At 37.6% G+C, this 14,216-nt stretch overlaps 1 protein-coding gene across 1 annotated transcript in view; it reads left to right on the top strand.

Moving 5' to 3' along the window:
* The window catches only part of LOC114875760 (G1/S-specific cyclin-D2), a 60,963-nt gene extending 48,092 nt beyond the window's left edge, over nt 1-12,871 (top strand). The window contains exons 4-5 of the mRNA XM_029186412.2: nt 47-192; nt 6,404-12,871. Of these exons, the coding sequence (XP_029042245.1) occupies nt 47-192; nt 6,404-6,610 (353 nt within the window). The 3' untranslated portion in view covers nt 6,611-12,871. The remainder of the gene's footprint in view (nt 1-46; nt 193-6,403) is intronic.
* The last annotated feature ends 1,345 nt before the right edge of the window (nt 12,872-14,216 follow it).

Here is a 14,216-nt window from a genome sequence, read left to right as displayed (position 1 = left end):
CTAATAAATCATAAGGTAACGGTGAAATTTCTTTTTTCTTTTACAGAGTACAAATTCTCGATGTACACGCCTAGCATGATCGCGGCGGCGAGCGTCGCGGCGGCCCTTCACGGTCTCGATTGGACTGGGAAAAGCGGCTACGGGCTGGCCGGCCTCCTCGACGAGCTTACCCGCATCACGGCTATCGAACAGGTTTGTTCCCGTGTTGATATTATTGCAGGGCAGTCGAGAAAAAGCGTAGAGGAGTAGATTTAATCGCCGAGCTGATCGCTTCGACGACGTGTCGGAAACCATCGTGACGATCCACCTCGAACAATCCTTCTTTTCTTTCGTACTTAAGTTGAGACACGCGTGACAAAAGTTTTAGAACCGCGCAGAAGGTCAAATCAATCTTTATTACAATTTTTTTAACGATTTTCGTGCCTTTTGTATTTCGGTCATTTCCAAATTTTCCCGCCTCATTCAAATTTTCACATTTTCCTGGCATATTTAAATTTCCATATTTTCCTGGTATATTCAAATTTCCACTTTTCCCGCTATATTCAAATTTCCACATTTTCTCGCCATGTTTAAATTTTCGCATTTTCTCGCCATATTGAAATTTCCACATTTTTCCGCCATATTCAAATTTTCACATTTTCTTAGCATATTCAAATTTCCATATTTTACCGCCATATTGAAATTTTCACATTTTTCCGCCACATTCAAATCCATCCGAAGTTAAAAATTCGTCCGTATGTTCCATCGATATTATTCAGTGAACGCAATAAAAGAAAATTATTCACCATTGTTTGAAAATTCTTCAACGATCAAAGGGTCACGTTTATCTTGCGCGAAGAATCAGCGGCTCACAGCCATGAATGAAGAGAGGTCAGGTGGCCAGATAGTTCCAAGAACGTTCTTCCTGTTTCTAAACACATGCGGCTGGCGAAAATATTGCGCTTACAGGGCGTAGACCCCATGCCGAGCCATTCACGCGTGCACTTTATTTGCACTCGTCGCATCATGAATGTGTAGTCTGCGCGTGTTTCGAATCGTCTTTCCCTCTCTCGTCACGCTCTCTTAGCCCTTTTTTTCCATCGTAAACATGTGCCCGACACCTGCTACGCTGCTCATCAGGACTTTTTGTCTTCGCAGGATTCATGAAATGTTCCTCGAGAGCTCGATAAGATTCTCTGCAAATTAATTCTATTGGATTCATAACTAAATTCGCCACCTTCACGATTTTCCTTATAGAATTATTTATTTATTGAAATTCCACGAATTAAAATTTTTATTTTCCAGCGAATTTCTAGAATTTTTATTCCTTATTCCTTAGAATTTTGCCGAGAATTTTTATTTCCTGAATTTGAGTAATTTAATATTAGGGTATGTTAAGGATAGGCTAGAATACCTAGCCTAGAATAAAACCTAACTTAACCTCTCATGGGAACTTTCTCATTAAAAGCTAAGGAACTTGCTTTTGAAGTTGATTACTCATTGAATTAGTTATGGTGAAATTTGGAACACACGTTTTTTGTTATTTACACTTTTATGCGTAAAATTCACAATTTTTTAAAATACTTTTCAGTTAAACTTGCATCAAACACTGCCATTTTGTTTTTTATCTCAAACTGGTTCATACCATAGTCATTAGTAAGGTAACTTTAGTACAATTATTGATCCCAATTATATATAATGATTGACCTTTTTCCTAAAAAACTGGAAAATATAATATAATGGGTTTCTTATACAATAAACTGTAATTCTGATTATAGTATTATTTGGCAAAAGTCGTTATTTATATATATTTTAATATAATAATGAAAAAAAGGGATAAATGAATATAAGAACTGTAATACATAATTCATAATACAAAAGTAAGATAAAACTATCACTTAAAAAGTGATAAAGCATAAAACTGTCACTACGCTTTCTCTACCGGCGCAACATGGCGTATCTAGAAGAACAATGGGTAAGTAGCCCTATGAACGGGCCCAGCATAGGTTACAATAGGCGACGCCAGTCGGCGCCCCGCGAAACTCAAAAAAAAAGACATTAAGGCGCTCAATTATAAATGAAGAAGGCTGGGGCGCAACATCCATCAATCTCCCACTTTGCGCTCCAGGCTCTCTGAATTCAACTTCAATTCATGAACGCAATTATTATGTTTTACTCTATATAATGCCTTAGTAAAAATATTCGCGAGATTAGTAACATATTTTGGAACAATAATATCTTCGTTTATCGCGTCTTGCATTATATTATAACAAATGTCTATATGTTTTGTTCTTGAACGCTCTATATGGTTTTTAGAGAAGTCTATCGTCGCTCGATTATCGCATAGCACAATATGTGGCGTCTTGAGGTGCTGTTCCAACTGCATTTCCGAAATGAACATTTTCATCTATTTGGCCTCTCTCGCAGCCTATGACATGGCGATGTACTCCGCCTCCATAGTAGATGCGGATGTGGACTTTTGCTTTGTAGACCTCCAATCCACAATGTTGTCTCCAATAATTGTTAACATCCCACTATAAGAACACCTATCGTTTGCATCACCAGCCCAATCTGCGTCTGTTTGAAACAAAATAAAAGGCTCCCCCTTTCTGTAATTTAAGCCATAGTCTTTGGTACCGTTCAAATATCTCAGGACTCGTTTTGCGGCTGTCCAATAAATGCGTCCTGGATTTTCACAGAATTGCTATAACTTAGTTGTAAGCAATATCGGGTCTAGTGCACTATGCGAGGTATATCAGTGATCCGATTAACTCCCTGTATGGGATCTGCATCATTGCATGTTTCTCTTCTTCATTATCCGGCGAATCGCTCTTGGACAATATAACACCGGGGTCCATCGGTGTCGCTACAGGTCGACATTCCTCCATTTCAAAACGCTGTAGCATTTGCAAAATGTCCGTTGACTTAATAGTATTTCACCTTGGACATTACGTTGAATCTTTACTCCCAGAAAATTGGAAACCTCTCCAAGATCCTTGATTTCATACTGGCTTCGTAACATTTCTGTTATTTTATCTAAAGTTTCTTGGATTCTGGAGAACATGACTACGTCGTCTACATACACCACCAAAAAGGTGTAAAAATCCAATCGGTATACACAATTTGACGACGCTAAATGTTTGAATCCCATTCTTACTAAATAATCATTAAATTCATCATTCCAATTCCGACCGCCCTGCTTTAGTCCATATAGTGGGCGTAATAGCTTCGCTACCTTTCTTGGCCGTTCAACGCCTCTTTTTCCTGTTACACTTTGGTGAGGCTCTCCCACTATCTTCTTATCTTCTTTATCTGGATCTTCCGTGTTTACCGGATCTGCATGTGGGGACTCACCCTTTTCTATTTGGTCTATTTCCGTCTGGGATGGCCGCCCTTCATTTGACTTTTCTTCTTCGATTTCAGACCTGCAACTTTCAGTATTTGTATTAAATTTCAGGCTTGGTATTTCTGTCCACACCCCTTGACTGCCATAGATACATAGTCATAACCGATTTTATTCTCGTCAAATCGCACGTGCTTTGTAAGAATAATATCTTGATTGTTTGGGTTCCACAGTCTGTAACCCCTAGTTTGACCCGCATATCCGACAAATATACATTCTTGAACTTTCGCGTCCAACTTCTTCCTTCCTTGAGTAATTAGATGGGCATACGCTAGGCAACCGAAAACCTTCAAATGTTTCACGCTCGGTGCCCGCCCTATTCAAATTCCTTCAGGGACTCCATCTTTCACGTTTGTATGCACTACTCTATTTCTAACATACGCGGCAGTGTTTACAGCTTCTCCCCAAAATTTCGGAGGAAGCTTCGCGGACATCAACATCGATCTAGCCAAATCCATCAATTTGCCCGCTCAGCTACATCGTTCATCTGCGGAGTCTCGACACAGCTCCTTTCGTGCTTCATTCCGAGCTCTTCAAAAAAATTTCTTAACTCTTTGTTGCAATATTTAAGTCCGTTGTCCGTACGGAAGCGTTTAACTTTAGCATCTTTTTCACGCTCGACTCTTCTAATAAATCGTTTTATACAGTCGACGACTTCACTCTTTGATTTCAAGAAACACACTTCTATTTTTCGCGTATAATCATCTATTAGCGTCATAAAATATACAGAGCCGCCTATAGACTTAACCGGGAATGGCCCGCACACATCTGACGATGAGTGTATTAATTCTAAAATTTTAGTTGACTGCTTACCTTGCAGCCTTTTGCACGGTGCTTTACTGGATTTTCCTGCGCAACAACCTGAACACGTTCCAGACTCCAATTTGGCTTCTTCAAGGCCTCGAACGAAGCCCTTTTTAGCAAGTGCTTGGATACTTTGGCTACTCACATGGCCAAATCTTTTATGCCAGACATCCAGATTGTGCACGACCGTAGAGTGCAACTTGATTACTCTGTTGTTTTCTGGAGTTACGACATCGGCGCGCATGACGAAAAGGGTTTCCATCCTATGCGCTTCGATAATCACGTTTCCAGATTCCTTGTCCTTTATTCTCACTTTGGCATTGTCGAAAACGGTACATTTGCCTTTCTTTTCTACTTGGGCAACTGATATCAAGTTTCTTCTACACCTAGGAACATAATATACATCTTTTAAAACTATTTCACAAGATTTCAAGACCACGTCGCCAATTCCCTCAGCCATCAACGTATTTTCGCCATTATTTCTGCTTGAGTCCGCTGTACCAACCTACTCTGAAGTGCTTCTAAAGTTCCTAAACCAGCTCTTATGCCTGCACACATGGTGCGTTGCAGCACTGTCTGCAAGCCAGGCATCATTTGCAGTCACATGTTGTAGAGACATCAAACATGCATATGAATTCTTTTTATTGCTCCTGAACTCCTTTTTCTGTGTCTTATCTCTACTGTGACAGTATTGTGCAAAGTGGCCTGCCCTGCCACACTTAAAACAAGTTTTCTGCTTGCCTGATACTTGTTTGTCTAGCACTTGCTTGTTGCCCTTCTTTACTTGGTGCGCAACCACCTCCTGTGTTTGTTCTTGATTCTCATTTTTATCCAAGCGTCATTCCATCAACAGAGCCTTCTTTATTTCGACTGAAGTAAACTTTGTATCATCTAAATTGGCTAATGACATTGTTAATGCATCATATGAATCTGGAAGCCCACTGAGCATTGTGTAGACTAGGTCTTCATCCTTGACCTCTGAACCTGCTAAGTTCAAGTAGTCACAAGTCACTTTCATTCTGGAGAGGTACGATGCCATAGTCTCATTTTCTTTAAGTCATACCTGAACGAATTGTCTCCTCAATTGTATAATTCTTTGTCTTGATTTTGGCTCATATACCTGTTCGAGCACCTTCCAAGCATCCATGACCGTTTGACAATCCACAATATGTACTTGTTGATTTAAGTTAATTGATAAAGCTATTGTGGGAAAAGCCTTTGAGCTATTTGTGAGAAAAGCTTGCCTTTCCACGACTGTGGCGTTTTCCGGCAACTTTGCGGTTCCATCGACGTAATGCCATAATTCTCTTTGTATTAACAGCATTTTTATGGAAAACTTCCAAGTTCTGTAATTCTCGCCATTCAATTTATCTATTACGTTTGCATTGGTCATTGTAACACTGCTTTTCTAGAAAAATCACTTACTACGCAGTTAGCGTGCCAAATGTAGCGCGGCGGAAAAACACCCTGAGCCCATAACCTTGATAAAGTCTTTATTTGTATATACTTTAATATAATAATGAAAAAAAAGGATAAATGTATATAAGAATTGTAATACATAACTCATAATATAAAAGGTAAGATAAAACTATCACTTACAACTGCACATTTCTATAATCTTACACATACCGTTACTACGCTTTCTGTACCGGTGCAACATGACGTATCTTGAAAAACAATGGGTAAGTAGCCCTATAAACGGGCCCAGCATAGGTTACAATAGGCGACGCCAGTCGGCGCCCCACGAAACTCAAAAAAAAAAAAAAAACACTAAAGCGCGCAATTATAAATGAAGAAGGCTGGGGCGCAACATCCACCATTATTTTAAAAAACGAAGACCTCTTGAGCGTCTCCCCATGGTCCGCAGTTCGAGGGTTAAGAAATACCCTCTTGTCAATAACTGTATATATTGCCTTATAACGTTTAAGAATTTTTTTCATTTTTTTTTATTTTAATAGACCCTACATTGAATTATAATGGCCACCGTTTGCACATCCCCTATTTTGTAAGTAACCGCTATCTACAAATGAGACTACAACAAAACCATATTTTTGTAACATAAACAAGGTTTCTTGCAATATCTTGTATACTTAAAAAAAAAACAAATTCCTCAAAATCATTTATATTTCAAGCGATTTTTTGAGAAAGTCCTCTTAAAATTAAGAAACTCAAGAGACTAAAAGAAATTCCTAATTAACCCACCGTTATTTGTTTCAGGACTATCTTCAGGGTTGCCTGGAGCAGATCGAAGAGATGGTCTCGGAAGCGGTGGGAGCGGATGGCAGCGGAAACAGCCACCAAGTATCCGGCATGTCGATCTCGACGCCGCAGAAACCTCTGGGGGACGACATGACCAGCCAGGAGAAGATCCTGGAACACGAGAAGGCGGGCACTCCGACCGACGTGAGGGACGTCCATTTTTGAGAGACGCCGCTGAGGGAAACTCTGGCCAGGGTGACTCTCTGCTAATGGAGACCGAAGAGCCAGCGTTAGCCAGCAGCGACGAGGACGCTGACGGACCTACGGCGAATAAACGATTCAAGAAAAACGAAGACGATACATCGAATCGAGCGGACGTTACAGAAGACTCTTGAAAGAGATAACCGATTGAATTGTGCTCGTAAACCGATTGTTCATCTTCGTTCGAATAAAGAAAATGGTCCCCAGAAGAGAGTTATCCTGGCGAAGCCCTCACCGGAATGCGTTCTCGATTGTCAACGGGATGTTATGAACATTTTTGTTACACCGATCGGTGATCATCGAGTCGGAAGACTCTTAAGCCAAGGGACCCCTAATGCGATTATCTTTTTAGTCTCGAGATCTACGAATTGTGTACGTAGTTTTTTAAACCGGGAAGCGAACGACTGCTGAAACTGATCCGGAACAATTTTGCTTCCCGCGTGCGAGAAATCAGTTGTTTTTACACGTGGAACGGTCGGACGGCGTAAACGAGTTATTTTGTTATTTAGTTGTTACGCGTTTTTATTCGAAAGATGCGGCCGATCCTCGCGGTCGGTATCGGTTTTTTTTTGTTCTCTTCAGAGACACGCGTTGTCTCGAATCACGATCTTATAGTTTACACAGACTTCTTTTTGTCATGTTCGTTTCGAATATAGAGATGCGCGAAGGGAGAGTGCGAAACTTGTTGAATTTTCTTCGTTCGAGCGTTGATCGACCCTCTGTTTCTTTGTAATTAATTCGAGATTTCTCGGAGAGAATTCAAAACTGACAGGGTGAGACCTGATGAACTCAGGTTAATTTAACTCTCCGAGCGATTGCGACGTTAAACAGAGACCATTGTAAAAGTTAACGTTGATTCGCTTTGCAATTGAAATTACAGAGGGTCGATGATTGATCGGTGATTTATTGTAAAAATGAACAAGTGAAATTTCGCGAAGAGATACAAAAAGGAAGTTGGTCAAAATCTAAGGTCAAACTTAAAATTAAAAAAAATTGAATAGTATAAAAAAGAATGATGGGATGAATTGTAAATGATTGTAAATCGTTTCGAAAATGCGTCTCTTTAAGGAGAACCCTGTGCACGTGAAAATCGCGAATGATTTTCTTTATTGCACGAAGTTCAGCGACCACGAGATGAAGAACGAAGAACGAAGATATATCAGCAAGACGGGGAATTAGCTGAAGAGACCGGAAGGCGGCGTGCTGTTGGGGGAAGGCAATGCAATACGCTTTACGCATCTATTTCGTAATAGAATTATACACTTAATTTTTAGCCGGACGACGAACCACACCAGAGAATGTTATAACGTGAATTTAAAATTAAAAAAAAAAAGAAGGAGAAGAAAAGTGGAAGAGGAACACGCGGATTATAACTCCTCTGTGAGACTAAACAAGATAGGGATATATTAATGAGAGAATCGGGAAAGAAAGGGAAGAAATGCACATAGTCATGTCGAGTCACTTAGTGTTTTGTACATAGGTATACATAGGAAGAAAATGAGTATATATATACATATATATATATATGGTACACGAAATGTGTCTGTGTGTGAGCGTGTGAGTGCGTGTGTGAGGGAGAGACACATGGTGTAGAGAAGAAAAGTGCGGATTAAGATTGGGTATGAATTAAGACTAGTTTATATTACACGTTCAGACATTGGATTGTATTTTTATTTCTACTATTTCCCAATCATTCTATGATATTATTTTTAATTAGATAAGTGTGTAGAAAAATTCCTAAAAAAGTAGACTTTCGTTATATTGCTATGTAGGGGACTGTAGAGGGGGAGAAGAAGTTGAAGCAGGGCTGTAGAAATGGAAAATTTATCAAACTTCCAAGCTCTTATTTAGAGGAAGAAGAGAGATAGAAGTATATCATTTTCATAGATAATTAAAAATTATAATATAATTGAAAATCCCTGTGGAAATCAAATCACTCACATGGCAATATAACGAGTGTCTACTGTAACACATATAATAATTTCCTATGGAAATTTAAATGTCACGCAAATATTCATGTAAACCTGTTGAAGGTAATGGAATGCAAAGTTCCATACAATTTTATAGAAAACTATAAGTCCATGTCTGAACCTATAATATAAATCTATCTTTATTATTGCGTACACGTATGCATGTGTAATAGAAACGGTGTTTTAGATCGATAGAATGTAGTTCCCTTTTTTGTATTTACGCTATGTTAATTGTTTATCCAAATGAGTTATCCCGAGGGCTGTGGCGCGACCCGTAGCGTACTCCATTCGGTTCCTAAGATCGGTTGTGCCAGCCCACAATGCGCGACTAAACGCGACGTGTGGATGTGTGGATGTGTGGGTATGTGTACGCTCTTGTGTGTCAGTTTTATCGTCTTGTGAAAACGGGGATGAAGGATACTGTAAAGAGTTGGTTTTGAAATTACCAATCAATTGATACAGTTGAATAGGAACATTGTTTTTCCTTTAAATTCAATTTTATTCTTTAAATAGAAATCAATGCTTGTTTCATAAGAACAGTTTTCGATCATTTCTGCTAAAATATTTATTACCGAAACATGATTTTACTGTTTAATTAGTTTCTTTTTTAATAGTATTTATTTCATCTTTGTATGATTAATATTTTGATTGCCATGGTGGAATAATTATTAACATAAAAGAATAAGGTAAACTTTAACCCTTGAACAACAAACTTACAAAGCACATGTAAATGTTTAATTATTAAACTAAATAGTTTCATTTTTAAAAGAGCTGAAAAAATATGGAATACAAAATTAAATTTAAATTGAGGCTCTCTCCATGGTCCGTCGTCCAAGGGTTAAATAATTCTAGGATTATACCAATAATGCAAAGTACCAATTTAAAGTATATATTTGAAAATTAACCAACAATCTCCTTAATAATTACATTCTTAATATGTCTGACTACATATTATGACCTTTTCTACTGTTGCAGTCAATGTGTTAAACTTCTCTACCATTTTCAACATTCAAAATTATTTTCAAAGCCTGAATTTCTTATTCAAACCTGTTCTTATTAAAACAAACTTCTATTTCCATTTGAACAAATTTTTCTAAAATCGGTATTTAAAGCAAATTGCAGAAATTGTACTGTTTGATCATCAAACAGTTTGATAAAATTTCTGTACCAAATTGATCGATCAAAAAACCTAATGAACCAATTATTTCTTCAAAACCAATTTTTTACACGGGCTCTTTTTCCCCAATATTCGCGGTTGTACATATGTAGGTAAGCTATACGAGGCGTACGATCAAGAGTAATCCACGTAGTCCGTGTAAGATAATGCGACGATTAAGGTGGCAGATAAAGAAAATCGAGAACCGAGAGATAAAGAACGTAACAAGGGAGCTTAATCGCGAAACAAAAGCGGACGTTTTCGAGAAATAAAATACAACTTCTTCGGTGCTGTGATTGATGTATCGTTCAGGCGTATTTCTACTACTTTCAGAGCTCCTTTAAAACATTTGTATTTAAAAAAAGAAAAATCATTCACGTTCTAAAATTGCTCTATTCGCACACAGTTACTCGGGTTTATTTATGTTAATTTTAATCGCGAATTACGATGAGTTTTACGATGTAAGAGCCGCTCGACGGAGAGTCGAGGACTAATAGTACAAAGTCGAAATACATAACGTAATTAGGCCAAAGTAGTTTGAATAAATATACGAATATAATTTCGTGAAAATTAATTACATTCGATGAATGTTCAAACACTGCCCGAATAAAAAAAGAAGAAACTCGAAGTTGAGAAAAATAATCGGAGTATGAGGATCGAAATAAAAAAAAGTTTCATCAAATCTTTATTCATCTAATCCTTTTCGCAAACAGTCTTTGAAAGAAGTTTCTAACCCAAAGTCACAAAAAGTTACGCCAAAAATCAAACCTCCAGCACCGAGAGAGTTTCCGCCTCCACTGCTATCGTTCGATCAGTTTATACTACTGCATTTATATAATCGTACCTATAAATCCTGACAGTGAAACATTTAACCGTATATCCGTCTGTCTAGATCGCAAAATAATTATACAGTAGATTAATATGCATATAACAAAAATATGAAAGGAGACAGTTATCGAACGACAGAGGTCGAGGCAACGTCCAAGCATCATCCAAAAGAAAATATATATATTAACTCAATAGTACTTAAAAAAAAACGTCGATAGTGCGTGAGAGAGAGAGAGAGATAGAGAGAGAGTGAAAGAGAGGACGAAATTCGGAAAACACGTGTTTTGATCTTTTTTTAGATTTTTTTGGAAAAAGATAACCGTGTTTTTCGTCCGATCGAAACCGCATTCCGATTAACAAATGGGAGATGTCCCAGTGCCACAAAGCGAACTAGTTTAGTAGCATACTCTTCAGTAACCAAATCTTAGTACAACGTAGCAGATCGAGTAATATAAACGTACGATAATGCCGGCTGGTACGCGTGGCTGACCATTCACTTACTTCTACCACTAGCAGTAGTAGTAGCCGTTCTTCAGGAGGTCCTACGTGCACGCACCTGTGTATTTCTTTTAATCTTGCATCGTTTTCTAGACACCCGTGGTGTGATCAGGCTTCCCTAGAGAAAATGGGATTTGATAGAAGATATTTTGAGTTTTTTTTTCCATGCAATACTTCCACGGTTATTGTTGCCAGTTTCTGCTTTAAAGAGAAATTGAAAATCTACTTCTTTTGATTCATGCTTTTTTATTTTTTATTGATACTTTGAATGTTGTGGAAGGTTAACGAAGGGTTGGTTGCAAGAACCGGGTAGCTACATTTTTTATAGGAATTGAAATTCTATTATATGTTTGAGAAACAATTTTTTAAACAATTTGTTCTTATAAAGTTAATAAAACTGGAGATGTCTGGTTCTGACATCCAACCCCTTCAATTGCACCTGATATGAGTTTAATATAATTGAATAATTTTTCAATTTTAACCCTCAATTGATATGTAAAACAACATTGCAAAGAACAATTAATTCTGATGGAATATTTGAACCTTTTCAATTTATATGGTAAAACAAAATTAATTAGTTCCGATGGAATATATTTGGAGTTTTTAAATTTACATTATTCAAAATAATTTTTTTCTTAATTATTCAATTATATTTCATTTGTGATCACCTCATGCCATTCAATGTGTTAAGGGACAATGAGAATTTTAATAGAGAATTCAAAGAATTTATTTGAGATTTTATATATACTCGTTTGCGTTTTTTTATTTAGATTTACGTTTGCACTTCTTTCTTCATTTTGAAAGATCTTGATTCTTTTTCTATTTATTTATTTGAACAGGCATTTTTGATACAAGTTTCTTATCTATTCATTTTATATTTGTATCTTTGTTTCAGAGCCTTATTAATTATTCACAGTTGTACATTTAGATTCGCTTTTTCAGTCTTCATTAATTAATAGACATATTTCGAAATAGGGTGAACAAAAGAAAACAGACTATCGAATTTCTCTATTTTAAAGAGTGGAAATGTCATTTGGTAGAAGGAACTCGATGGGGAGCCTAGACTTGCAAACCTTGTTCCTAATCATTATTTCGCCTCGGTTTTTAGCTTTATAAGAGCACCACGAGCTTGCGACACACCCTTGTAAACTTGCGAACAAAAAGAAGTTGTAATCAACGTCACAGCGATCCTTTAGTTATTACAGAACACACGCGTTTTACACACTTTTTTCCCTGTTCGATGCAAGCATTCTTGAATTTTTTCGACACGAAATTTTATATAAAATCAACCCTGAAATGAAATTCGTGTCGAAAGAGTTGAAGTTAATTCACTGCCAGAAATTCACACAAAATGCACCTACGTTTTTTTTTTAAAGCTCGCATTGATTTGTTATTGTTGTTGTTATTGTACCAGTCGTTTGTTCCCCAGATTAGTTGGATGCAAAGCAGCGCAATAAAAATACCACTGATATACCTCAGGCACCGCGTACACCGCTCGGAAACAGCATGCGTAGTTTTTAAAGCGAAAAAAAGAAGAAAAAATATGAAAGGGTTGATGATGATGATGATGATGATGATGAACGAAAATGATGGAAGCAACCACACTTATATGCGTTACTTTTTAAACCTAGCACGTAAAATGCATCATTTTTAATCGGTAGATGCGCGAAACGTTTGTACCGAGGAACGGTACGGCGAATCTTTGTACATATCCCGTGCGTGGTGTGACGCACACTCGATTGAAAAATAAAGTATTGGTATTTTATACAGTCACATATCATGTTTCCTTATTTCCTATATTTTAGATAATTAAGTCTTTCTGCTATGATTTTTTCGATAGTTGCGTCAGTCAGAATTTTAAAACAGATAAAGAAAATTGAAATATATATAACACATTAAAGATTCGATAAAAGCGAAAAAAATCAATACGATGAAAGCGAAAAACTCATTCCTCTCCACTGGGAGAACTGCCGCATTCGTATTGGACGTGCATAGTGTGGTGTAGGTGAAAAGGAATATGCCTTTACCAACAGTGAGTATCGTGCCGACCTACGGAATCTTTTTTATCATCTCACCCCACACATAAGGGGGTAGACACGGCACGTGGTCTCTCCGATTCGAGACGTCGGTATTACAGCAGTTTTTCGTTGGGCCTGGTGGAGCCACTTGCGTGGTCTGTTACGAATTTGATAGGTTTAATTTTCAGCTAGCGTGCGCACAACACGATCTAGGAAGGCAACAGCGCTTCAAGTATTTTTACAAACACATTCAATCGCTCATCTCGCCAGAGGCATCGCGACAATACGGCTGAAGAACAAAAACGAAACAATGGCGCGTGTTTAGAGTGAGATGTATGGTGATCATGCTATACTTCTTTGAACCTAAATGATAGAATTGTCCCACTCCGGTAAATTCTGACTGACTGAACGTGTGGATTTTATATAGCGCACCGTAGCACGCCTCGCTGCTGAAAAATATATGCTTACTCTGAAGAACCGAAGGAACGTGCAATCTGAGAATTTTTTTAGAAAAAGTTATTAGCTTCTTTAATTTTTTAATTCATAAAAGCATAGGGTGCATCACGCAATTGGGACGGGTTATATCTTGAATTTGGTAAGAGATAGGAAAAAGCTGTTCATGTAAAAGTTCAATGTTGTCATTATCAATGATAATGTTTATTTTTCTATGACTTTATTTTCTTCGTGAATGTAATGATGCACTAAAAAAATGCACATGCACTTTTTGTTTAAATAGAATTGGATTTCTTTCTTTACTCGTATCAACTCCTTGAAACATTCTGCATAAAAATGTACTATTAGAACTAATAAATGAAGAGACCTCGGCTCCTTCTCTTCTCTCCCCTCGCTACTATTCCCTCACACTATTTCGCTGACGCGATTCCAAATCGGCAGCCTTCTTAGTTAGACGCCACCTTATAACTACTAGCTGAACTGAATTTGTCACATGAATTGCTCTGTATTATCCACAAAATGGCGGAACTGGTCTGTGAGAATGCTTTTACGGGCATCCGTTATTCGTCCTTATTTCGCAACAAATGAAGACAAAATAGATCTTAATTTATAGGTAAGGGTTGTGGCTAGACCGCTCAACTCATGAT

This window comes from Osmia bicornis, chromosome 8 (genome assembly GCF_907164935.1).
Source record: "Osmia bicornis bicornis chromosome 8, iOsmBic2.1, whole genome shotgun sequence".
In the NCBI taxonomy this organism is placed as follows: Eukaryota; Metazoa; Arthropoda; class Insecta; order Hymenoptera; family Megachilidae; genus Osmia; species Osmia bicornis.
Note: the sequence above shows the minus strand (reverse complement) of the source record. Positions and strands in the feature narration are given on the sequence as shown.